Genomic DNA, 24,486 nt, shown 5'->3' on the forward strand with positions numbered 1-24,486 from the left:
GGGTTTGTGTTTTTGTCTTGTTTGTTGTTTGGGTGAGTCATCCTGTATTGTGTTCTGCTGGTAGTTGGGTACTGCCAGGTCTTGTATATGGGTGGAGGCCTTTATGGGAGTTCTCACTAATTAATACTCCCTGGGTTAGAAGTTTTCTGGTAGTCTAGAGTCTTGTCAGTGCTCCCACTCCAAAAGCCCAGGGCCTGATCTCTGGCCAGTGAACAGAGATTCCACAGGTGGTTTGTTATGTCATTGCTAAATCACTTCAGTCATGTCCGACTCTGTGTGACCCCATAGACGGCAGCCCACCAGGCTCCCCTATCCCTGGGATTCTCCAGGCAAGAACACTGGAGTGGGTTGCCATTTCCTTCTCCAATGCATGAAAGTGAAAAGTGAAAGGGAAGTCGCTCAGTCATGTCCGACCCTCCGCGACCCCATGGACTGCAGCCTACCAGGCTCCTCCATCCATGGGATTTTCCAGGCAGGAGTACTGGAGTAGGGTGCCATGGCCTTCAAGGGGATTAAAACAAGAAACAAAATGCAAACCCCAGACAATTGGCAAATACAAAATCAGACAAATACTAACAGAAATAATGGAATATATATACACATACATATACAGATATAAACAAAACCAAAACAGTCCAAAAAAAAAAAAAAAAAAGAAAGTAGAAGAGATTGACCCAGCGAGCAAAGGAAAGCAAAAATGATATCCAACAGGTGAAAACAAAACTAATTAAAGCATAAGCTGGAAAACAAAGCCAAAGCAATATGCCAACTGGGGAATAAAGCCATGAAAGCAAAGCAGACTGATAAACATGTTGAGAAAAAGAAAAGAAAGAAAGAATAGACAAGCAAAGTTAGAGTTAGATAAAGGAGATTTGTATATATTAAAGAGTAAAAAGCCTCTTGAAAGTGAAAGAGGAGAGTGAAAAAGTTGGCTTAAAGCTCAACATTGAGAAAATGAAGATCATGGCATTTGGTCCCATCACTTCATGGGAAATAGATGGGGAAACAGTGGAAATAGTGTCAGACTTTATTTTTTTTTTTGCTCCAAAATCACTACAGATGGTGATTGCAGCCATGAAATTAAAAGATGCTTACTCCTTGGAAGAAAAGTTATGACCAACCTAGATAGCATATTCAAAAGCAGAGACATTACTTTGCCAACAAAGGTCTGTCTAGTCAAGGCTATGGTTTTTCTAGTAGTCAGGTATGGATGTGAGAGTTGGACTGTGAAGAAAGCTGAGCACCGAATAATTGCTGCTTTTGAACTGTGATGTTGGAGAGGACTCTTGAGAGTCCCTTGGACTGCAAGGAGATCCAACCAGTCCATTCTGAAAGAGATCAGCCCTGGGATTTCCTTGGAGGGAATGATGCTGAAGCTGAAACTCCAGTACTTTGGCCACGTCACGTGAAGAGTTGACTCACTGGAAAAGACCCTGATGCTGGGAGGGATGGGGGGCAGGAGGAGAAGGGGACGACGAGGATGAGATGGCTGGATGGCATCACTGACTTGATGGACGTGAGTCTGAGTGAACTCCGGCAGTTGGTGATCGACAGGGAGGCCTGGCGTGCTACGATTCATGGGGTCACAAAGAGTCGGACACGACTGAGTGACTGAACTGAACTGAACTGAACTGAAAGAGTAAATATGACAGGAAAAGAAGAAAAGCAACAAAAGAATATATGTAGAAAAATAATAAATTTTTAAAAATAAAAAAAGAAAAAACCCTCAAAATCATAAGAGGCCACCACAGATGCAGATGTATTTAAAGGAAATAAAAGGTGTGATTAGCAAAAATATTCTCAAAAGTGTAAATAGATTTAATAGTACTATTAAAATCAATAACTACAGCAACAGAGGGAAAAAAAGGAAAAAAAGAAAAAATCCAGAAGCAACTACAGAACAAGTAAAAATATAAGAATAATGAATGTTTTTCTTTGATCTCAGTTGTCAATGTCATTTACCTCGCTGTGAGTCACAATCCACCCTATGACGCCCTCCAGTACTGGGCTGGTCTCTTCACCTGTTGCAGGGGAAGCTCAGATTCTAATCTGGTCCTACTTCTGTGTGTTCTTGACTCTAATGTCCACATCTGCCCATGCTAGTATGTTTCTTTTGAGGGACTTCTCATTATGCTTTTGTATATTCCATAGACACACAGTTAAGCCAGATATTTTAAAAAATTGCAAAATTCTAAATACAATTTTGAAAAAGTTTTCATTAAAATTATGTTGTTTATGTTAATATGTTTATTATTTTTATTTTTATGAAGTAATATTTTGAATAATGGTTTTAAAATCTGATATAGTAAATAGCAGTAGGAAACATATAACCTATATAAACAAAGCTCTTTAGAGTCTTCAGTCACTTTTAAGAGTGTAAAAGATTCTTGATACACAAAATTTTGAGAACTACCAATTTAATGCTTTACACAAAGCACTTTTCATATTAATGATATTATATTCACAGCCACCTTATGAGGTACATATTATATTACCCTGCTTTTGTAGCAGAGAATGCTATGAAAGTATTCAGTTCAGTAAGAAAAGTCTGTATAGACACTCCAGTTAGAAACCTCTCCAAATTTGATGGTCCTACCTCTGTTGTTTATATTCTTGGAGGTTAGCTTCTGAGCTAAATTTTGTGGGTCCTTGTTGTTATTCAGTCGCTCAGTCATGTCTGATTCTTTGCTACCTCATGGACTGCAGCATGCCAGGCTTCCCTGTCCTTCACTATCTCCTGGAGCTTGCTCAAACTCATGTCCATTGAGTTGGTGATGCCATCCAACCATCTCATCCCCTGTTGTCCCCTTCTCCTCCTGCCTTCAATCGTTCCCAGCATCAGGGTCTTTTCCAAGGAGTCAGTTCTTCACATCATGTGGACAAAGTATTGGAGCTTCAGCTTCAGTATCAATCCTTCCAAGGAGTATTCAGGGTTGATTTCCTTTAGGATTGACTGGTTTGATCTCCTTGCAGTCCAAGGGACTCTCAAGAGTCTTCTCAAACACCACAGTTCAAAAGTATGAATTCTTCAGTGTTCAGCCTTCTTTATGGTCCAACTCTCACATCCATACATGACTACTGGAAAAACCATAGCTTTGATTATATAGACCTTTATTAATAATGTATCTGCTGTTTAATACACTTTTGAGGTTGGTCATAGCGTTCTTTCAAGGAGCAAGCATCTTTTAATTTCATATCTGTAGTCACTGTCTGCACTGACTTTGCCCTGAAGTGATGGGACCAGATGCTATGATACTAGTTTTTTGAATGTTGAGTTTTAAGCCAGCTTTTTCATTCTCCTTTTTCATCTTCATCAAGAGGTTCTTTTGTTCCTCTTTGCTTTCTGCCATTGGGGTGGTGTCATCTGCATATCTGAGGTTATTGATATTTCTCCAGGCAATCTTGAATACACCTTGAGCTTCGGCCAGTCCGGCATTTCCCATGATGTACTCTGCATATAAGTTAAATAACCAGGGTGACAATATACAGCCTTGACATACTCCTTTCCCACTTTGGAACCAGTCCATTGATCCACGTCCAGATCTAACTGTTGCTTCTTGACCTGCATATAGGTTTCTCGGGAGACAGGTAGGGTGGTTTGGTATTCCCATCTCTTGAAGAATTTTCCAAACTTTGTTGTGATCCACACAGTCAAAGACTTTATCATAGTAGTGGAGCAGAAGTAGATGTTTTTTTCTGGAATTCTCTTGCTTTTTCTATGATCCAGCGAATATTGGCTGATTCCTCTGCCTTTTCTAAATCCAGCTTGTATGTCTGGAAGTTCTCAGTTCACATACTGTCAAAGCCAAGGTTGGAGGATTTTGAGCATGACCTTGCTAGCATGTGAAATTAGTGCAATTGTGCAGCATTTTGAATATTCTTTGGCATTCCCTTCTTTGGGATTGGAGTGAAAACTGACCTTTTACAGTCCTGTGGCCACTGCTGAGTTTTCCAAATTTGCTGGCATATTGAGTGCAGCACTTTAACAGCATCATCTTTAGGGATTTGAAATAGCTCAAATTGAATTCCATCACCTTCACTAGCTTTGTTCATAGTGATGCTTCCTAAGGCCCTCTTGACTTTGCACTCCAGGATGTCTGACTCTAGGTGAGTGATCACATCATCATGACTATCCGGGTCATTAAGATCTTTTTTGTATAGTTTTTCTGTGTATTCTTGCCACCTCTTCTTAATCTCTTCTGCTTCTGTTAGATCCATACTGTTTCTGTCCTTTGTTGTGCCCATATTTGCATGAAATGTTCCCTTGGTATCTTTAATTTTCTTGAAGAGCTCTCTAGTCTTTCCCATTCTATTGTTTTCCTCTAGTTGTGGGTCATATCATCTTGAAATCTCCCCCCTTTTTTCCAATTGGGATTTCTTACATTGTTTCTCATAATAGAAGAGTAGTGCATGTATGTATCAATCAGTTCAGTTCAGTCACTCAGTCGTGTACGACTCTGTGACCCCATGGACTGAAGCACACCAGGCTTCCCTGTCCATCACCAACTCCCAGAGCCTACTCAAACTCGTGTCCATTGAGTTGGTGATCCTGTGCAACTATCTCATCCTCTGTCGTCCCCTTCTCCTCCTGCCTTCAATTGTTCCCAGTGTCAGGGTCTTTTCCAGTGAGTCAGTTCTTCACATCAGATGGCCAAGGTATTGGAGTTTCAGCTTCAGCATCAGTCCTTTCAATGACTATTCAGGGCTGATTTCCTTTAGAATTGACTGGTTGGGTCTCCTTGCAGTCCAGGGGAATCTCAAGTCTTCTCTAACACCACAGTTCAAAAGCATCAATTCTTCGGCACTCAGCTTTCTTCACAGTCCAACTCTCACATCCATACATGACCACTGGAAAAACTATAGCCTTGACTAGACGGACCTTTGTTGGCAAAGTAATGTCTCTGCTTTTGAATATGCTATCTAGGTTGGTCATAACTTTTCTTCCAAGGAGTAAGCATCTTTTAATTTCATGGCTGCAGTCACCATCTGCAGTGAGTTTGGAGCCCCCAAAATAAAGTCTGACACTGTTTCTACTGTTTCCCATCTATTTCCCATGAAGTGATGGGGCCAGATGCCATGATCTTCATTTTCTGAATGTTGAGCTTTAAGCCAACTTTTTCACTCTCCTCTTTCACTTTCATCAAGAGGCTTTTTAGTTCCTCTTCACTTTCTGCCATAAGGGTGGTGTTATCTGCACATCTGAGGTTATTGATATTTCTCCTGGCAATCTTGTTTGCAGCTTATGTTTCTTCCAGTCCAGCGTTTCTCATGATGTACTCTGCATATAAGTTAAATAAGCAGGGTGTCAATATACAGCCTCGACGTACTCCTTTTCCTATTTGGAACCAGTCTGTTATTCCATGTCCAGTTCTAACTGTTGCTTCCTGACCTGCATATAGGTTTCTCAAGAGGTGGGTCAGGTGGTCTGGTATTCCCATCTCTATCAGAATTTTCCACAGTTTTTTGTGATCCACATAGTCAAAGGCTTTGGCATAGTCAATAACGCAGAAGTATATGTTTTTCTGGAACTCTCTTGCTTTTTCGATGATCCAGCAGATGTTGGCAATTTGATCTCTGGCTCCTCTGCCTTTTCTGCAACAGCTTGAACATCTGGAAGTTCACGGTTCACGTATTGCTGAAGCCTGGCTTGGAGAATTTTGAGCATTACTTTACTAGCATGTGAGATGAGTGCAATTGTGTGGTAGCTTGAGCATTCTTTGGCATTGCCTTTCTTTGGGATTGGAATGAAAACTGACCTTTTCCACTCCTGTGGCCACTGCTGAGTTTTCCAAATTTGCTGGCATATTGAGTGCAGCACTTTCATAGCATCATCTTTCAGGATTTGAATATTTCTGGAATATTCAACTGGAATTCCATCACCTCCACTAGTTTTGTTTGTAGTGATGCTTTCTAAGGCCCACTTGACTTCCCATTCCAGGATGTCTGACTCTAGGTGAGTGATCACACCATCGTGATTATCTAGGTCGTGAAGATCTTTTTTGTACAGTTCTTCTGTGTATTCTTGCCACCTCTTCTTAATATCTTCTGCTTCCGTTAGGTCCATACCATTTCTGTCCTTTATCGAGCCCATCTTTGCATGAAATGTTCCCTTGGTATCTCTAATTTTCTTGAAGTGATCTCTAGTCTTTCCCATTCTGTTGTTTTCCTCTATTGCTTTACATTGATCACTGAGGAAGGCTTTCTTATCTCTTTTTGCTATTCTTTGAAACTCTGCATTCAGATGCGTATACCTTTCCTCGAGTTCTCCTTTGCCTTTAGCTTCTCTTTTTTTCACAGCTATTCATTAGGCCTCCCCAGACAGCCATTTTGCTTTTTTGCATTTCTTTTCCATGGGGATGGTCTTGATCCCTGTCTCCGGTACAATGTCACGAACCTCTGTCCATAGTTCATCAGGCACTCTATCTATCAGATCTAGTCCCTTAAATCTATTTCTCACTTCCACTATATAATCATAAGGGATTTGATTTAGGTCATACCTGAATAGTCTAGTGGTTTCCCCTTCTTTCTTCAATTTAAGTCTGAATTTGGCAATAAGGAATTAATGATCTGAGCCACAGTCAGCTCCCGGTCTTGTTTATGTTGACTGTATAGAGCTTCTCCATCTTTGGCTGCAAAGAATATAATCAGTCTGAGTTCGGTGTTGACCATCTGGTGATGTCCATGTGTAGAGTCTTCTCTTGTGTTGTTGGAAGAGGGTGTTTGCTATGACCAGTGAATTCTCTTGGCAAAACTCTATTAACCTTTACCCTGCTTCATTCCATATTCCAAGGCCAAATTTGCCTGTTACTCCAGGTGTTTCTTGACTTCCTACTTTTGCATTCCAGTCCCCTATAATGAAAAGGACATGTTTTTTGGGGTGTTAGTTCTAAAAGGTCTCGTAGGTCTTCATAGAATCATTCAGCTTCAGCTTCTTTAGCATTACTGGTTGGGGCATGGCCTTGGATAACTGTGATATTGAATAGTTTGCCTTGGAAATGAACAGAGATCATTGTGTCGTTTTTGAGATTGTATTCAAGTACTGCATTTTGGACTCTTTTGTTGACCATGATGCCTACTCCATTTCTTCTGAGGGATTCCTGCCTGGCGTAGTAAATATAATGCTCATCTGAGTTAAATTCACCTTCCAGTCCATTTTAGTTCGCTGATTCCTAGAATGTCGATGTTCACTCTTGCCATCTCCTGTTTGACCACTTCCAATTTACCTTGATTCATGGACCTAACATTCCAGGTTCCTATGCAATATTGCTCTTTACAGCATCGGACCTTGCTTCTATCACCAGTCACATCCACAGCTGGGTATTGTTTTTGCTTTGGCTCCATCCCTTCATTCTTTCTGGAGTTATTTCTCCACTGATCTGCAGTAGCATATTGGGCACCTACCAACCTGGGGAGTTCCCCTTTCAGTATCCTATCATTTTGCCCTTTCATACTGTTCATGGGGTTTTCAAGGCAAGAATACTGAAGTGGTTTGCCATTCCCTTCTCCAGTGGACCACATTCTGTCAGACCTCTCCACCATGACCTACCTGTCTTGGGTGGCCCCACAGGCATGGCTCAATTTCATAGAGTTAGACAATGCTGTGTTCCATGTGATTAGATTGACTAGTTTTCTGTGATTATGGTTTCAGTGTGTCTGCCCTCTGATGCCCTCTCGCAACACCTACTGTCTTACTTGGGTTTCTCTTACCTTGGACATGGGGTATCTCTTCATGGCTGCTCCAGCAAAGCACAGCCGCTGCTCCTTACCTTGGACGAGGGGTATCTCCTCACCACCACCCCTCCTGACCTTGAACATGAAGTAGGTCCTCTTAGCCCTCCTGCGCCCACACAGCCACCGCTCCTTGGATATGGGGTTGCTCCTCTCGGCCACCACCCTTGGCCTTGGGCATGGGGTAACTCCTCCTGGCTGCCACCCCTGACCTCGGACGTGGGGTAGCTCCTCTCGGCTGCTCCTGCACCATCGCAGCCTGGTACTCTCGGCCACCACCCCTGACCTCGGACGTGGGATAGCTCCTCCCGGCCACCGCCCCTGACCTCGGATATGGGGTAGCTCCTCTCGGCTGCTGCCCCTGACCTCGGACATCGGTAGCTCCTCTTGGCCACCTCCCCGACCTCAGACGTGGGCTCCTCTTGGCCACGCTTCTGCAAGGTCCGTCACAGCTGTCGCGCTTCTGTATTAGCATGCATTTATCTAGATGCTTTTCCAAGAATGTTGAAAAACTAATGTGAAGTGAGTATTGAATAGTACTCAATTAGGACTTTGGAGTCAAATAGATCTTAATTTGTGTCTCAGCCCTGTGAGCTACTATCTGCTTGGACAAGTTATTTAACATCTAAGCCTTCATTTCTGATCTGTACAATGGGAATAGTGAAAGTGCCTCCTTCATAGCGTTGCTGTGAGGCTTAAGTGACATTGGCTGACTTTTCATAAATAGGCATTGATGTGTAGATAGATCAATATTATTATAGATAGGCCAACATTATTGAAGTATATTTTATATGCAGTGAGTTTTATCATTTTTAGTGCTCAATCCTACGAGTTTTAATAAACCCATTCACTTGTGTAAGCATCACCTAAAGACAGAAATATAGAAAAGTTCGATTACTGCTGAAACTTTCCTTGTGTTCTCTTGTAGTCATCCTTTCCCCCAGCACAGCCACAGATAATTACACTGATCTATTTTCTGTCCCTCTACTTTTGCTTTTCCCACAATGTCAAATAAATGGAGTCATACAGTGTGTTGTGTTTTCAGTCTGAGTTATTTTACTTAGCATAGTGCATTTGAGGTTAGCCGTGTTGTCTGTTTGTTCCTTTTTACTGATTAGTAGTATTCCATTTGAATAGACATGCCACAGTTGGTTTAGCCATTCACCAGTTTTTGGACATTTGGATTGTTTCCAGTGGCTATGATAAATAAAGCTGCTTTGAGCATTTGAATACGAGTCTTTTTGTGGACATACATTTTCCTTTTTCTTAAGTAAATACCTAGGTATGGGATTGCTGGGCTGTAGAGTAACTGTATACTTAACTTTATAAGAAACTACCAAAGTGTTTTCTAAAGTGCCTGCACTGTTTTGCATTCCTGCTAGTAATATATGAGGGTTCCATTTGCTCCATATCCTTAGCAACAGTTGTCATATGCTGTGAGGTTAAGAGTCTAGGTTCATTATTCCTATCTATCCAGTTGTTTCAACACCATTTATGGAAGCCCAGTTCTTTCTCTACTGAACTGCCTTGGCATCTTTGACCATGTATGTATGGGTGTGTTTTTGGACTCTATTCTATTCTCTGAGTCTCTCCTGATGCTAATACTTTATTTTCTTGATTACTGTAGCTCTATAGTTAAGTCATGAAAGCATGCAGTGTAAGCACATAGTATAGTTTCTCCAACTTTGTTCTCTCTCATAATTGTTCTGCCCATTTGCAGTCTTTTGAATTTTCATATAATTTTTAGAATTAGTATGTTAATTTCTCCAGAAGAGGCTGCTTGGATTTTCATTGGGATTGCATTGAATCTTTTTTTCCTGTATATTTATAGCAGCTTTAATCATAATTGCCAAAACTTGGAAGCAACCAAGATGTCCCTCGATGGGTGTATGTATAAATAAACTGGTGCATCCAATGGAATATTGTTTAGCACTAAAAAGAAATGAGCTATCAAGCCTTGAAAAGACACGGTGGAACCTTAAATGCATACAGGCATACCTTGTTTTATTGTGCTTTGCTTTATTGCCCTTTTCAGATATTGCATGTATTTTTTTCTTGCAGTTTTATTGAAACATAGGTGACATACAGCACTGTGTAAGTTTAGGGTGTACGGCATAATCATTTGACTTACATACCTCATGAAATTATTACCACAGTAAGTTTAGTGAACATTAATCGTCTCATATACAAAAATAAAAGAAAAAAAATATTTTTCATTGTGATGAGAACTCTTAGGGTTTGCTGTCAACAACTTTCATATATAACATACCACAGTGTTAATTACATTTATCATGTTGTAAAATTCCCCTCTAATACTTATAAAGGAATTTTCTCTGTTTTGACTACCTTCATCCAACTCCCCCTTGCCCCACCCCAACCTCCAGTAACCACATATCTAATATATTTTTCTATAGGTTTGTTTGTTTTTGAGGTATAATTCACCGACAACATTACGTTATTAAATAGTTCCTGTTGTACAACATAGTGATTCGCTATTTCTATGCATTTTTAAATGATCAGCACAATGTCTAGTTACCATCTGTCACTATTCAAAGATACTATATTACTTTTGTTTAGCACTAAAAGGGGACTATATTCCCCACACTGTATATTCCATACCCATAGCTTCTTTATTTTGTGGCTGGAGGTTCTAATTCTGAATCTCACTTACCTAGTTCTCTCTTCCCCTCCTCCCACCACCTCTGGCAACCACCTGTTTATTCTCTGTACCCATGACTCTGTTTCTATTTTATTTCTTTTTCTAGAAGTCTACATATAAATGCAGTTATATTATATTTGTCTTTCTCTAACTTATTTTACTAGTATAATGCCCTGTAGGTTCATCCAAGTTGTCACAAATGACAAGATTTCATTATTTTTGTGGCTGAGTAATATTCCATTACACACACACACACACACACACACACACACACACACTTCCCCCATGTTCATTAAACAGTCATCTCTTCATAGCACTTAGGTTGCCACTTAGGTATATTTTAGCTATTGTAAATAAGGTTGCAGTAAACATAGGGGTACATATATCGTTTCGAATTACTGTTTTTTTTCTTCAGATAAATCCCCAGGAGTCGAATTGCTGGAGCACATAATAGTTCTATTTTTAAGTTTTTAAGGACCCTTCATACCATTTTTCATAGTGGCTGCATCAGTTTACATTTTTGCCAACATTGCATGTGGATTCGTTTTTTTCTATATCCTCGCCAACACTTGTTATCTGTTGTCCTTTTGATAATAGTCATTTTGACAGATGTCAGATATTATCAAACTAGACTACTTCCTCATACCATATACAGAAATGAACTCAATTTGGATTAACAACTTAAATATAAGACCCAAAACCATAAAACTCCTCAAAGAAAACATAGGTAGTATGCTCTTTGACATCAGTCTTAGCAATATTTTTTTAATATGTCTCCTCAGGCAGAAGAAACAAAAGCATAAATAAGCAAATGGGACTTTGCATTGATCTTCAGAATAACGTGATGAGTATGGTAGGCTAAATAATGTCCCTCAAAGATATCTACTTACTAATCCATGGAACCTGTGTATATTACCTTCTCTGGCAAAAAGGTGAATATTACCTTATATGGCAAAAGATATGATTAAATTACAGATCTTGAGATGGGAGAATATCCTGGTTTATCCAGGTGGGCTCTAAATACACTCATGGGTTTCCATATAAGAAGGAGGCAGAGGACATACTATAAAGAGAAGACAATGTGGTTGAAGCAGAGAAAGAGATTTAGATGCTGCCCTTCTGATATTAATAATGGACGAAGGAGCTCAAAGGAGTACAGGGAATACAGCTCTAAAAACTTGAAAAGGCAAGGAAAGGATTCTCTCCTAGTCTCTAGAGGGAGCATGGCTCTGCTGACACCTTAGTTTTAACCTAGTGAACCCCATTTTGGACCTTTAGCCTGCAGAACTATAAGAGAATAAATGTGTGTTGTTTTAAACCATCATGTTCATGGTAATTTGTTATAGCAACCATAGGAAATGAATAGAGGATGTAAATTTTAACAGTATTGAATTTTTTAATCTGTAAAAATGATGGATCTCTCCATTTGTTTAGATCTTTAATTTTAAGACTTCTTGAGTAGTGCTAGTGGTAAAGAACTCTCCTGCCAATGCGGGAGACATGAGAGACACATGAGGGTTCGATCCCTGGGTGGGGAAGATCCCCTGGAGAAGGAAATGGCAACCCACTCCAGTATTCTTGCCTGGGAAATCCCATGGACAGAGAAGCCTGGCAGGCTGCAGTCCATGGGGTCACAAAGAGTCAGATATGACTGAAGCAACTTAGCAAAGCTACAAAATTTTTTTGGCAGTGTTTGTTAGATTTCAGAATCTAAGTCTTGAAGATATTTTGTTAAATTTGTCTTTAGGTATTTCATACTTTGATACTGTTGGAAATGGTAGTTTTTTCATAAACTTCTGATTTTAAATATTATTGTTTTTAGGAAAGTTGCAGTAAATTATAGTTTTTAAAAAATCTGTGGCCATTTTCTCATTGCTAGCATATAGAAATGCAGTAAATGTTTTCATTTATTTACCTTGTATCCTGCAACTTTACTAAATTCACTAATTAGGTTTGGTAGCTTTTTTGGTCGAGTACTTAGGATTTTCTACATAGACAGTCACATTGTCTGCAAATATTAGATTTACTCCTTCCTTTCCAAATCTTTATCCTTTTTCTTTTCTTGTATTATATTTGTGGCTAGGGTTTCCAGTACAGTGTTGAATAGTTGTATTGAAGTGGACATACTTCTTGTTTACCGTCTTAGGGGGAAAGTATTTAGTCTTTCACCACTAAGCATTTTTAACTAGGTTTTTTCTAAACATGAAAGTTGCTCAGGCGTGTCCGACTCTTTGCAACCCATGGACTATACAGTCCATGGAATTCTCCAGGCCAGAATACTGGAGTGGGTAGCTGTTCCTTTCTCCAGGGGATCTTCCCAACCCAGGGATTGAACCCAGGTCTTCTGCATTGCAGGCAGATTCTGTACCAGCTGAGCCACCAGGGAAGTCCAAGTCCAAAGGCCCAGAGCCCTCGGCAGCAGACACTGAAGGAGACTGTCAGGTTTTTTCTAGATACCCCTCTATTCCTAATTTGCTTAGAGATTTTATCTTGAATAAGTAGTGAGTTATGTCAAATGTTTCTCCTGGAACTATTAAAATAATCATATGGCTTCTCTTTTTCATTCTATTAATTCAGTGAATTACATTGATTTCAAATGTTAAGCCAAACTTGCAGTCCTGGCTAAACCACACTTAGTCATAATGCAGTATTCTTTCTATATATTGTTGGATACAATTTCCTGTTTTTTAGGGGTTTTGCATCTGTCTTGCATGAAGGATACTGGTTTGTAGTTTTCTTTCTTGGTCAGGTTTGAGTATCAGGGTAATGCTAGTAGCTTCATAAAATAAATTGGGAAATGTTCCTCTCATCTTTTTCTGCAAGAGTTTGTGAAAAATTGGTACTATTTCTTCCTTATGTGTTTGGTAGATTTTGTCTGGGCCTGGCATTTTTTTGTGAGACTGATTCTAACTACAGTTTCTGTTGTTCTTTAAATAGATATAGGAATATGAAAGTATTTCTTCTTGTGTGAACTTTTATAATATATTTATTTCAAGAAATTTGCTTGCTTGAAGCTGTTCATAACATCCACTTCTAATACCTGTAGGATTTGTCATGATGTCCCTGATTTCATTCCTGGTATTAGTAATTCATGTTTACTGTTTTTTTCCTGATCCCTCTAGCTGTCAGCTCAGTTCAGTCACTCAGTTGTGTCCGACTCTTTGCAACCCCATGGGCTGCAGCACACCAGGCTTCCCTGTCCATCACCAGCCCCCGGACCCTGCACATATTCATGTCCATTGAGTCGGTGATGCCATCCAACCATCTCATCTTCTGTTGTCCCCTTCTCCTGCCTTCAGTCGTTCCCAGAATCAGGGTCTTTTCCAGTGAGTCAACTCTTTGCATCAGGTGGCCAAAGTATTGGAGTTTCAGCTTCAGCATCAGTCCTTCCAATGAATATTTAGGACTGATTTCCTATAGGATTGACTGGTTGGATCTCCTTGCAGTCCAAGGGACTCTCAAGAGTCTTCTCCAACCAATTCTTTGGCACTCAGTTTTCTTTATGGTCCAACTCGCACATCCATCCCTTCCATCCCTTCCCACTACTGGAAAAACCATAGTTTTGACTAGATGGACCTTTGTCAGCAAAATAATGTCTCTTCCTTTTTTTTTTTAAATCTTTTCAAAGAACCAGCTTTTAATTTCATTGATTTTTCTCTAACATCTTTCTTATGTAGTTCATTGATATTTGTGTATATATTTATTATTGACTTCCATTCATTTTTAAAAAATTTCCTTCTCTTCCTAGTTTCTTAAGGTGGATCATAGATTGTTGACTTGAGATCTTTTCTACTAAACATTGGGTCAGGAAGATCTCCTGAAGTAGGAAATGGCAACCCGCTCCAGTGTTCTTGCCTGGAGAATTCCATGGTCAGAGGAGCCTGGTGGGCTACAGTTCATGGGGTCGCAAAGAGTTGGACATGACTGCGACTTTCACACACACAGAGAATATTTACATTTGATGTAATTGGCAATAGGGTTAGATTTTAACTGCCTTCTTCTGCAGTCTGGAATTTGCCTCCAGGCAGTAAGTTGAGGCATTGATAGAGTGTATTTCCTTTTTTTTTTTTTTTTAAATTTCTTTCTGCCATCATGGTCCTTCACTGCCTGTTGCCCATTGTTTGAAAACTGTTATTTCATATATTTCATCCAGTTTCTTTTTAAGGTGGGAGGGAAAACTCCATTCCTCTTATTCTACCAAAGTTGTAAGTAGAAGTCCTTAACAATGTAATTTCTAATTAATATTTTTAAAACACCCTCTTCATGAAGTCTGAAGTCTGTTTTATGTAAAATATGAGTGTATGTATGTGTATAATTCAGTCACCAAAAGACTAACACATGGATTAAAACTGTATATGAATATGGCAGGTGGCTACTTTTTTAAAAATAGAATCAAATAATAAGTGACACAACTTGACCATATCTTGAACTGTCAACTTTTTTCAGTCTCTGTGTCTGGATGGCTAGTTCCTTCTGCTTGGAATGCTTCCTCATCTCATATCCTTTCCTGCCTGGTAGCTTTCCGTGTGTCCTCCAGACCAGCTTCAGGCTTATCATTTCTCTGCTTCCCAGTCCCCCCAGACAGAATCCATGTTTCCTCTGTGGGCTGTCATCACATTCTACCCATAGAATCATTCTGACATATGCATGTTATATATGTTTCTGTATGTACTTCTCTTACCAGGAAGCCATGGAAAGCAGGGAACTTGTTTTAGTCTTCTTTATATTTCTTTTATCCTCTAACAACAGTGTGTCTTCTACATAGAATTTTCAATATATGATTATTAAATTGGTGATTCTTTTCACATGCTAAAAAGTAATGCTGTTATCATATCTCATTTTAATATCGCCTATTTGTAATGTGAATCTTCTTTGTTTTTCTCCTAGTAAATTCCTCATCTATGCCTGTCTACTGCTGTTTTCTGTGTTGCTGGCCCTTCGTCTAGATGGCATCATTCAGTGGAGTTACTGGGCTGTTTTTGCTCCAATATGGCTGTGGAAGTTAATGGTCATTGTTGGAGCCTCAGTTGGAACTGGAGTCTGGGCACGAAATCCCCAGTATCGGTAATACTGCTTTATAAAACCTGTTGGTCTCTACCCTGGGCAGGTGCTGGGGGGAGTATCTTGTTTTTCACTTCTCATAAAGTAAGGAGTATTTTCTTTTCTACCTGTCAGAGGTTTTAGAAGAATATAAGCAAGCTTATTTCTATTCTAAGTTTTTAAAAATTAAGTGTTTGATAGCCATTGTTAAACAAAAGCACTGTTATTTTAGGTGCTTAAGTTCCTAGCCGGCCCACAAAAGTTTATGTAATCTAAAATGCATCCAAAATATAGAACTGTTACACCATGCTAGACAAGGAAGTGTGAAACCATCATATTTGTAGGAGCAGTTCTACAAATCAAAGTTCTAGTTTTGGCCATCAGGGATATACCCTTCTCCATTAATTTCTGGAACTGTGTCTCCCCTTACCCCAATCTCCTAGTCCTGGGATTTTAGGCCTATTAGTGCTGTGGGGGAAGCAGCTTGGCCAGGACACAGTGAGGCCCTGAGACAGGAAAAGATGAGGCCCAGATGCTGTGAAGGAGAATAGAGCCCTGGGGGCCAGGAAGAGGTGTACTCTTTACCTTCACCCGCTCCCCTCACACCTTTCTTCTTGGATGCCTCAATCGGTCCAAGTTCTTGTCATGGGCTTAACTCCAGTGCACATCCTGCTGCTGCTGGGGCCCACCAGAGTCTGTCTGCTCTCCCTTGCAAAGTCTGCCACTTGGGAAAGGAAAAGGGGAGACTTGAGGGGAGCTATTCTAAACCATCACCAGGCAGATAAGGAGTGACAGAATGCCCAGTAGGCAGGTGGGGAGAGAAGAGGGGGACACATGCAGCTGCTCATATGAGAAAAGTATATACGTTGGGACCATCTCAACTTGTTTAACTCTTCATTATGAACTTTAAAAATAAGATTTAGATCATCTAAAATATGTTACCACATATGTAGCTAAGAACTTGAAAATAGCCACACAGAGAGCCTTAGCAGATGGGGGACATTAGTGTATAACTTAGATTTTTATAAATTCTTAGATTTTTTTTTTAAGATTACCTGTGTGGCCACAAATCTTTTTTTTTTTTTTAATGAGATATTTTCAGATATCTAATGTTTGCTCTACTTTGGCCACCTCATGTGAAGAGTTGACTCATTGGAAAAGACTCTGATGCTGGGAGGGATTGGGGGCAGGAGGAGAAGGGGATGACAGAGGATGAGATGGCTGGATGGCATCGCTGACTCGATGGACGTGAGTCTGAGTGAACTCCGGGAGTTGGTGATGGACAGGGAGGCCTGACGCACTGCAGTTCATGGGGTCGCAGAGTCGGACACGACTGAGCGACTGAACTGAACTGAACTGAATGTTTGCTCATTCTCTGATGCCCCCTTCTCCTTTTGCCTTTAATCTTTCCTAGCATCAGGGTATTTTCTAATGAGTCAATTAAATAGCATCACCGACTCAATGGACATGAGTTTGAGCAAACCCCAGGAGATAGTAAGGGGTAGAGGAGCCTGGCATGCTCCATAGGGTCACAAAGAGTCAGACACGACCTAGTGACTGAACAACAACCTTTGCTACTCAAAGAATGAAAAGTGAAATTGCTAAACAGTTTAAGTTCCACTAGTTATTTAGAAACTGTTTGACCTTTTCTCTTTTGGTTTAAGATACCTTTCAAGATTCCCTTAAGAACAGGAAATGTATGTGTGTAGTTGAATGTCCTGAATGTACAGACATGGTCATTCTAGCATCAACATTGTCCAGTGGAACATTGTTGGGTCTTACAGAATATAACTTCTGATCTCATTTTCTCTGTGTCCTAAAGTCACACCAACATGATGCATCACAGATGTTCACCTATATATTGAATTAGGTGCATTGTTGGCCTTGCAGATGCATTTTTAACCATCTTCTTGATTAGTGGCCTTATTATTGTTTTAATTGTTAACCTATTAAGTCCATGCATGATCCATAAGCAGCTTAAACCGATTTAAAGAACAGTTTTAATGGCTCTTCTTTAGCATCTGCAGGTGTTAGTTTATCCTAATGGAATACGAAGGAAAATAACATTCATAATTTGATTTTCATTTTAAAATAGCACCTAACAACAGTTGCTATATTTTCTTGAAATATAACAGACACTTATGCAATAAAACTAGGTTTTTCTTAATTGTATTGCATGAAATATGATTTACATGGTTTTTAATTCATTGAGAGACGGGGATCATGAGATTTAAGGGATATGTGTCAGCTGTTAGCATTAGAAGCAATAGCTTAAATAATTTTGGAAGTAGTTGAATTTAAATTTGTGAACAAAAGTGTTAATGTACACTATCAGGAAATAACTGTGGTAATTGCTTCTGAGAATATTCAGTTAAAACTCTTAAGTCTGGTTTGGTTGTAAATGTTCATTGCTTGTCATATAGCAGTTCTTTGATGTTTGAAAGATTGCCCCTTAAAGAGGAATGTTAACTTAGCTTTCCACCTGATTTCCCTTTGCCTTTTGTCAGATTTACAAATACAGTCCAGAGTATCCATGTAAGTTGGTGTTACATGGGCTGCTTGCTCGCTATGGAGATTCTGAACTGAGGATGTTTTTTTCTTCTTCTTCTGTCCCTCTTTAGAGCAGAAGGAGAAACATGTGTGGAGTTCAAGGCCATGCTAATTGCAGTGGGCATTCACTTGCTGCTGCTGATGTTTGAAGTGCTGGTGTGCGACAGGATTGAGAGAGGCAGCCACTTCTGGCTCCTGGTCTTCATGCCGCTCTTCTTCGTTTCCCCTGTGTCTGTGGCAGCTTGTGTTTGGGGCTTTCGCCATGACAGGTCACTGGAGGTGAGATTTCATATATTTAGGAAGGTTCAAAAATCAGAATCTTTTGATCAGTTACTGTGATAGAAGAGGTTGATCACTAATGCTAGATCATGGTATATAAGGAAACAAAAAACAATGGAAATGATCATGTTTCTCTTTCTTGACTTAAACCCCCAGGCCATCAGGCTTCTTCCTGCTTCATGTCTTTCCCTGTTCTCCTGGATCAGCCAGCTTCTCCTGAGAAACAGACCCAGTAGGATAGATGCAGATGGAGATATAGTTGCAGATATGTAGATAGGTGTTCACATAGGAGGATTATTGGAAGGTGCTGGCTCACGTGCTTATGGGGGCTGGAGATTCAGCAGGATTTCTCCCTCTCCAGGAAACCATGGTCTTTACTCCTTAGGCCCTTTAGCTGATTGGATGAGATCTAACCATACCATCAAGGGGAATGTCCTTTAGTTAAAGTCAGTACCCTCACAGCAATACCTAGACTATTTTTTGATTAAATGACCAAGTACTACAGCCACGCTGCCTGCTTTGGCACTGCACCCCCACCCCCCACCCCCGTGTCCTGCAGCCTCATCTGAAGGCCTTTGGAGCCCTCATCTCGCTGACCACTCTGCAGGTCCTGACACTCTGGGTCCCTCCACCAATCTGGCTACCTCAGCCTGTATTCAGCTTCTTCACTGAATTCCTCTTCCTCTATTCCTCACAAGTCACTGTTTCTTAGGCTCCTCAGTTTAGTCACTCAGTCGTATCTGACTCTTTGCGACCCCATGGACTGCAGCACGCCAGGCTTCCCTGTCCATCAGCAACTCCCAGAGCTTGCTCAAACTCATGTCCATCGAGTCAGTGATGCCATCCAACCATCTCATCCTCTGTCATCCCCTTCTCCTCCTGCCTTCAATCTTTCCCAACATCAGGATCCTAACCTTGGGCATTTTCTGTCCTCACTGTGCACACTTCCTCTGAATGATCTCATTCACACTTCCTGCCTCCACGGCCACTTCTGTGCTCTCACTTCCTGATTCTACATTTCTCAACTCTGATTTCCACATGAGCTCCAGGCTCCTACCTCACTTCCCCCAAATCTGTATTCCCTGTATTTGTTGAAGGTGCCATTTCCAGCCAGTCACACTTACCTTTCCACCTTATGCCTCTTTTGCTTTGCATTCTTTTCTATTATCTGAGCAAATGAAGTAACAATACCATGGTTTAAAAATCATTTATATATTAAACAAAATCACTGACATTAAACATTCTAGATTCTGCCTATTTGGGGCAGTGTTTCTCAGTGGGGGCTGGATATGCTGTTGTCCTTTGGGATAGGAAATGTCTTCTTGAGCAGGACTGTCCCCTGCATTTCAGGTCACTTACTGCTGATGTCTGCCTAGTAAACACTAGTGGATGTGCTCCCGCAGGTTATTGTCACATCCAGTAGGGTCTGTGCACATTTCCTAGCTCCTCCCCAGGCAAGCAGCATTACCCAGGTTGAAAAGCACTGAGAAAGTTATGTAAATACTGTTGGATGGGAGCTGAGGAAGAAGTTAAAGAAAACTAAAAACTTGGAACTTTATTTCTTAGAAAATGAAAGCATATACCAGGGCTACAACTGGCACAAAACCGTATTTTCCTAATGCAGAGTTCTAGAAAATATGTCACTCATAGGGTCACACTCTTGGCAGTCTACCTGTGAGAAGAAACCATGTGCCAAGACTTGAACCCCCTCTTGGTTTTTATGTCCCAGGAGGAGGAGTACTTATTGGCTAGAGGTTAATGGGACTAGGTTCCCCCAGGGCCATGCAGGAGGAGTCAGGGTGTGGCAGGGTGCCCTGTGCAGGAAGGAAAGGGGGTGGTATTTTTCAGGCAGAGGAAATAACACATAAGAAGCCATAGACATAGAAGAAAGTCTGCCATGTCAGGTGAACCAGTGGCTCAGATAGGACTGCAGTACGGTTTTGCAAGATGCAGAGTCCTGGTGATGGTTTCACAGCCACACTCATATGGTAGTAATATGAATATACTTAATGGTTAAACTGTACCCTTAAAGAGAATTAAGATGGGAAGTTTTGCATTATTTGTATTTTTCCACAGAAAAAAACGCATGGAGCATAAAGTGTAACTGAAGGAACTAGGGAGAAGGGAGAGGCTATGTAGAGAGGGATTGGGCTGACTAAGGGCCAGTCCTTAGTCTTCAAGGCAGTACCCAGCTGCCCAGGGCACCACAGGGTGCTCACAGGGCACCATGGGATATTGGGCATTTTTGAGGGAGAAGCAGTGATCCCTGACATCTGTTCAGATACACAGTGAACTACTAGCTCCACATAGTTTGGGTTTTATTGTTAGGTCACACTGCATTGATTTCAGTGGTGTCATAGAAGAGTCTAGGTTGTTCGCTTTCTCTGTGATGAGAAGGCAGTACTGTGCAAAAATCCATAGAGGGCTACTTAGGATGTCAGTATTCCTTTTAGATCTAATGGCTTAAGTCAGTGGAACCATTAGATGTTTCTTTTCGCCCATAGGCCTTAGAAGGAATGGCTGAATCACTAACTGCCCAGGGAACTGGGAGCTTTGGGGCAGACCTGGGCCAGGTTGGGTAGTGTCATATGATTTTCATTCTGTGGGTGGTGGTGAGCTGTTGAAGAGCAGCAAGTGCTGGAGCCAGCAGGAGGGCCACCTGTGGGGCACTGGGACAGAGACTGGGCTAGGGACCCTAGAGAAGTCTGCATGGTGGAGGACACGGGCAGCGACTGAGCCTAGAGCACGGAGAAGGGAATGCAGCTGTGCGCCCGTGTCCTGATTTGGGGAATCCAGGCTGCGGTGGCTCCTGGTGAGACAGGAGGCTATGGGAAGCTATAGCACAGGGTGAAGGAGGCCAGGTATGGGTGATGATTGAATCCCTAGGGGATGGCCGTCAACTGAAGTGCCTCAGGGAGAGCTGACTCTGGGCCCTGGCAGGAAGGCTGCAGTGGAGACGGAGGTTGCAGAAGTGAGCAGGAGGAGGGCGTGCCTGCCAGAGGTGTGGAGGCCAGCTCTGCTCCCCACTGAGAATGGAGCAACAAGAGTCAAGGAAGTATGCATGTTTGTGTTTGTGTCTCTCCAATGGTTAGAGAAGGCAGACTTCGGGGGCCACCACCATTTAAAGAGAGGAAAAGGTACCTGACAGGGAAGTATCAGAGACCAGGAGGCTGGCAAGAAAACACACTGGGTTCCTTAACAAGGGAAGGAGTGATGGGCAGTGTCACTTGGTGTGGCAGTGCCCAGTCCGGTGCCAGTGGCAGTGTTCCCAACGCTGCAGAAGTGACTGGGGATCTAGAGGAAAGCAATTTCCAGGTAGTTGTGGGAACAGAGACCAGTGCACAGTGGACCCTGGAGCTTGGAGTGGCAGGGGAGTCCATGGAGACTTCAGTGTCCACAGTGTCTCACAAAGCTCTGGGGTGATGGAAAGAGAGAACTAGAGCTGGTAGGGGCACTAGATCAAGAGAAGTGTGGGTTCATTTGTTCTTGGGGTTATTTTGTGTCTAATGGAGATGAGTTGAACATGTGCTTGCAGGAAGGATCCGTGGCATTGCATGATTCAAGATGCAGTAAAACATCCACGAGTGGCATCTTGATGTGACAAGGTCCTCCAGAATCCAGAAAGGAAAGTGGGGGGTGCAGGCGGAGTCCCAACACAAGAAGAAGGCAGGACAGTGATGGTTAGGAACCATCCTAACGTAGATGCTTGTGGGCAGGGACAGGAGGGGAGCTGGCGAGTCCAGCAAAGACTGCCTCTACAGATTGCAAGCCTGGAAACGGGTCACTGCATGGATGAGCTTAAAGGGCCAAGCAGCCACTGAGCAGAGAAGACAGGACACAAGGCCAGAGCCAGGCTTCTCCTTGGCACAGCACTGCTTTGCTCCTCTCTGCTGAAAATCAGGAGGTTCCAAGTGTGATGTAATAAAACTTTTGCTGCATTATAATTTGCATTGCCTTTTTAAAATGTTAACCAAACAACTGTGGTATTGAATACAATTGTTACTTTGTTTAACTGATTCTTCTCTTCATTTTTAGTTAGAAATCCTGTGTTCTGTCAACATTCTCCAGTTTATATTCATTGCCTTAAGACTGGACAAGATCATTCACTGGCCCTGGCTTGTATGTAACTTTTTAAATCTTTAAATAAACTTGTTTTGATTATAAAACTCATGTTCATCATAGAAATCTTGGAAAAGACAGATAAACATAGGTAATAGGATAATAATCACCCATAATCCCCTGGGAGATAACATAGTTAGTGGTTTTTGTTTCCTTGTTTGGGGGTTTATTGTTTCATAAGGATAATTGAGATCATACTGCATTTATAATTTAGTATCCTGCTTTGTTGTTCTAATGTTGTGTCATAAGCAGTTTTCCATGTCAATAAATGCTCTTTATATGTATAACCTTGAAGGTTTAATTGATAACAAAATATTCTTCAAATACATTTACCAGACTGTCCTCTCATTTCTGAATATTGAACTTGTTACCAGTGCTTTTACAATTATAAATCATGCTGCAGCATATAATTTTGTGTAGATAAATCTTTGCCTGGTTTTTTTTTTCATTACTTTTTTTAAGGAAAGACTCCAAAAGCAGTATTACTGGCCCAGAGAGTAATAGATTTTTGAGATTTTGAAATATAAACTGCACTGCCAACTCCCTTTTTCAAAAAACAACTGTGCCTGTTTATACTTTTGCCAGGGATGAAGTCTAAGTCACACTAGTGACCTCTGACTTCCATGAATGGCTGTTGGTTAAAACTGATTGTGCTTACATAGGTAGGAGAATGGATGGAGCTACACACACACACACACACACACACACACACACACACACACGTAAATGGCTCCATCCATTCTCGGCAAGCTGCAAATTAGAGAATGCAGTACAATTTCAACTAGTAACACATAGAAAGAAGATGAGAGAAAAGGTAGAAGACTTATGTTGCCTGTGTGTGATGAGGTCTTGCCAGGGTTTGGGATCCCGTCCCTCCACTGCTTGTTGTGTACTTTTGTACACAAGACATTTTCTGTGATGAACATGATTTACCTTTAAAAAAAAATAACAAAGCTAAAAAAATATACTGAAAAGAAAATAATCATTTGGAGACAAGAAAATAAGAGAATAAAAGATGCCTTTATAATGAATAAAGATAAGATCTATCACTTTTTCCTAAAATCTTTGATAAAACATCCATAATAAAAACTATTGTTCAGTCATCCATCTTACAGCTTCAGGGTTCTGTATCTGCAGAATGGTAGTTGGGCTCAGAGCCTTCTCTTGTACCATGGCGGAAACAAATCTGAGTAAGACCACAATTTGAGTGTAAGATACAATCAGAAAAAAAAAAAGATTAGGAAAAACTATGCATATTTTCTATAGATAAACAAAGGCATTTTTCCTGCCCCAGTGCTGTGCAAATCCTAGCAGATGAAACAGCCTGACTGCAGGTTTCCCACAGTGTTCAAGAGAAGCCCAGTGAGGCTACTCACTGACATTCTACTCACGAGGGCCAGGCCACTGTGCCTGACCCCAGATGTGCTTTAGGAGGAAGACCACAGCAAACCTCCATGCAGGAAGTCCAGCCTCTTCAGGAGTCCAGCTTAAGTCCTACGTCTAAAAATGAAATGTGAAAACCAGAGAACTGTTAGGAGACAGTCTTTGGGATCTGTAGTTAGGTGAAGAGTTCCCGGAAATGATACCAACAACATGGTACATAAAAGAAGCTTAAAATTAAAGTAATATTCATGAAAAACAGGTTGCAGACTAGGAGGAAATACTCATAAAACACATGTGTAACCAAGGACATATATCCAAAGCATCTAAAGAACTCTTAAAACTAAAAACCTCAGCAACAAAATTTTAAAATTAACTGAACCAACTATTCACAAAGAAGACAGACATATGGTGAATATGCACATGTAAAGGACAGCATTACTTACTAGGGAAAAGCAAATAAAAACCAGAATGAGGTGCCACAATACCTTTATCAAAATGGCAAAGATAGCAACAGTACCAGGTGTGTTAGGGTGGAACCAAGGGACGAGGACATTTGCCCATTGCTGGTAGAAAGGCCAAACTGGATAGATGCTCTGGAAAATGTCTTGGCAGTTTCTAATAAGGTTAAATATAGAGTTGCCATGTGACCTAGCAGTGCCAAACCTGGGTGTTTCCCTTGGAGAAATGAAAATGTACAACCACACAGAAACCTGGGCACAAATGTTTAC

General features: G+C 41.0%; 1 protein-coding gene across 2 annotated transcripts in view; it reads left to right on the forward strand.

Moving 5' to 3' along the window:
* Positions 1-24,486, forward strand: part of TMEM185A (transmembrane protein 185A) — a 42,603-nt gene that overhangs the window by 13,540 nt on the left and 4,577 nt on the right. Inside the window, exons 2-4 of one of the 2 annotated variants that reach the window (XM_027962797.3) lie at positions 15,275-15,451; positions 18,049-18,256; positions 22,292-22,375. In XM_027962797.3, coding sequence (XP_027818598.2) covers positions 15,275-15,451; positions 18,049-18,256; positions 22,292-22,375 — 469 coding nt within the window. The remainder of the gene's footprint in view (positions 1-15,274; positions 15,452-18,048; positions 18,257-22,291; positions 22,376-24,486) is intronic. The other variant, XM_042242486.2, reaches the window with a different exon arrangement.

Source organism: Ovis aries, chromosome X (assembly GCF_016772045.2).
Source record: "Ovis aries strain OAR_USU_Benz2616 breed Rambouillet chromosome X, ARS-UI_Ramb_v3.0, whole genome shotgun sequence".
Taxonomy (NCBI): domain Eukaryota; kingdom Metazoa; phylum Chordata; class Mammalia; order Artiodactyla; family Bovidae; genus Ovis; species Ovis aries.